Source organism: Propithecus coquereli, unplaced genomic scaffold, assembly GCF_000956105.1.
Source record: "Propithecus coquereli isolate 6110/MARCELLA unplaced genomic scaffold, Pcoq_1.0 Scaffold5643, whole genome shotgun sequence".
Taxonomy (NCBI): Eukaryota; Metazoa; Chordata; class Mammalia; order Primates; family Indriidae; genus Propithecus; species Propithecus coquereli.
In genome coordinates this window covers 20573-23480 of record NW_012151556.1, presented here as the reverse complement: position 1 = coordinate 23480, position 2908 = coordinate 20573, and the positions used below count along the sequence as shown (strand labels likewise).

The 2908-nt window shown below is 45.1% G+C and overlaps 1 protein-coding gene across 1 annotated transcript; it reads left to right on the top strand.

Annotated features, from left to right (window-relative positions):
• Nucleotides 1-71: 71 nt before the first annotated feature.
• LOC105821221 (leukocyte elastase inhibitor-like) lies at nt 72-1553 on the top strand (the record flags this gene model as incomplete). Its single annotated transcript, XM_012657892.1, has 3 exons — nt 72-189; nt 1160-1302; nt 1386-1553. Coding segments are annotated over 3 exons (429 nt in total), but the record flags the coding sequence as incomplete, so codon positions are not given.
• Between the last annotated feature and the right edge of the window lie 1355 nt (nt 1554-2908).

Sequence of the window (2908 nt, the reverse complement as noted above, 5' to 3'; positions counted from 1 at the left end):
TGCTTTTAGGGATTTTAGAAAACCATTTCTGTGTGTGGTGGGAGTTATTCATGACATTTTTTAAAAAATAGGAGTTCTTGGCTTCGACTCAGAAAACGTACGGTGCGGAGCTGGCCAGCGTGGACTTTCAGCACGCCTCTGAAGACGCCAGGAAAGCCATTAACCAGTGGGTCAAAGGGCAGACGGAAGGTAAGAGCCTGGCGGCGGCGTGGAAGCCTCTGCGGGCTCCCTCCTCTCCTTGTCGCCGTCCCGCCCACCTGCGGCTGCCTCTCCTTGTCATTGTCCCCACCTGCCGCTGCCTCTCCACGCCCGGCGACCTGGCCGGTGCTCGGGGCGAGCTCTGCCGCGCGGTGCCAGAAACCTGTGGGAGTGGCGGCTTGCACACGATTTAACTGAAGCAACTGAATACTGTTTCCTCCAGAAGCTCCCCAAAGCTACATTTTAAAGTTAAAACCAACATTGAATGTCAACTATAAGGAGTAAAAATTTTGAGAATTATTCAATACACATGTGGAAAGAAATGTCCAGGAATTTCATGGAATATGTAAAATCAGAATTCGTGAACTGCCGTAGTCGTAAATACTGTTTGCCACATCTCGCCCAGTGGGTGAGGCGCGGTGCGTGGGGCTGACCCGCTCTTGGGGCTCCCTCCCTCCCTCTCCCTCACCCAGGGAGGCCGCACCCCCAGGAGCCCGTCTGCCTTTGCGGGATTGTTCCTGGCTGTGCTGGGGGCCTATTTGTTAAAATCTCTTTTTGTGAGAGCGTGCATATCCCCAGCAGATTTGAAGAAGTGATTTACTAGCGACTAAAAACATTTTGCTTAAGAACCTTTTTCTTAAAAAGAAAGGCTGTTTACAAAATAAAGCTCGCTGTTTATCATACAGTCCAGAAAAGGCGAATTTTCCTGTCTTTAGCCTTTTAGCACATTCGGTTTGTTTAAAGTGTTGGCTCCTGTGGGGCAGTTGTGTGTCGTCAGGGTCTGTCTCCCAGGTTGGTTTGTCTAGAGACACGCCAGCAGGGCTTTCCTAACTTAATATTGTGTTAAATGAAAATGAGGTAGAAAGTTTACGTTTGAATTGCATTTCAGTGCTAATAAATTGTCAGTTCAAATTTGGAATTCCAATATGGATTTTTTTTAAAAGTTTACTTTATTTTTTAGGGAAAATTCCGGAACTGTTGGCTGCAGGTGTGGTGGATAACATGACTAAACTTGTGCTGGTGAATGCCGTCTATTTCAAGGGAAACTGGCAGGAGAAATTCACGAAAGAGGCCACGGAAGATACACCGTTCAGACTGAATAAGGTGAGGTGAGGTCCAAAATCACTCTCTGCGCCAGAAGAATGGAAAGAATAATTTCAGTGATTTTTTTTTTTTAAACCGTTCAGAAAGACACAAAAACAGTGAAAATGATGTATCAGAAGAAAAAATTTCCATACGGCTACATCGAGGACCTTCGGTGCCGAGTGCTGGAGCTGCCCTACCAGGGCAAGGAGCTCAGCATGCTCGTCCTGCTGCCCGACGACATCGAGGACGAGTCCACGGGTCTGAAGAAGGTAACGGCTCCTTTGGTAGACTGATTCTTCCCGTGTGCGTGCCGCACGGTACGTGCTTGTTACGTGCTCGCTGGTGTGACTTGACGTTCCTTTCCAGTCCTCCACCATCCCTCTGTAAATGTAGCCCGTCAGCGCTGACTGCTCTGAAGCCCAAAGGCTAAAGTTCTAAGAAAGATGCCCAGCTACTCTCAGTGGACGGTTGCCATGGGGACGCCTACAGACTTACCTAAATGGAACGTCCGTTAGCGGCTCACGGGAAGGCTCTTGCGTTAACATTAGAGGAAAGTACAGTCAGATGAGGATTGTTTTACTGAGGAAAAACACCTAAAACCCCAAAACATTGTAGTATACAGCGTCATCATGTACTATGAAATCCTGTCGTCACACTGTTCCCTCTCGCCATGATTCACATAGACGGCGGATTAAATTTCTAGTAGGTACGTGATAGGAAAAGACTCATGCGACCTGTTAGGCCTGTTTCCTAATATGAACTCTGTGTGAGGTTTCCATTATGTATAATTTAAAGGCTGTTGCTTCTCTTGCCAGGCTTAGAACCAGGCAAAACTGTGAAGATTATAGTTTCCCTTCGTTGACCTTAGTCTGCTCTGTGGTTTTTCTCTGCCTCCTCCTCAACTAAACTTGCTGTCGGGAAGGGGAGCTAATAGTAGTTATTTGCATGTAGAGCATATGTATTAAAATCAGTGTGGTCTTTCTTCCAGTTGTATTTTTGCATTAGTCTTTTCTCTGATTATAAAGTGAAAATCTCTAGCCTCATGCAAGAAATTGTCAGCATCAGTAGAACAACTGGAATGATGGTTCTGTTCCCGTGCAATAGTAATAATAATAGTAATTAATAGTAATGATAACATTAATAGCTAACATTTATACAGCACTTACTATGTGCCTAGCACCTTATGTACATCAACTCATTTAATGCTCACAACAATGCCATAAGGTAAGTAAAATTATTATCTGCATTTTAAATGAGAAATTAGGTCCAGTGCATCATTTACTTTTTAAACTTTTACCTAGGAGCTAAAGTTATTAGTGATTACCTCAACTCCAGTGAGATTCACACATTACCACAACTTTGGTGGGATTCAGGATAAATAGGAGAAACCTTTTAAATTTCCCCTAGTACCACCACTCAACCAATTAGGGTAATAATAGCTGTCATAGCCTATCACAGTAATCTGTTGTGGTTCGAGCTTAGCAAGTCCTGGATGGATGGATGGTAGATGGGTGGGTGGGTGGATGGTTAGATGTTGGATGGATGGATGGATGGTAGATGGATGGGAAGGTGGGTGGATGAGTAGATGGCTGGGTAGGTGGATGGTTAGATGTTGGATGGATGG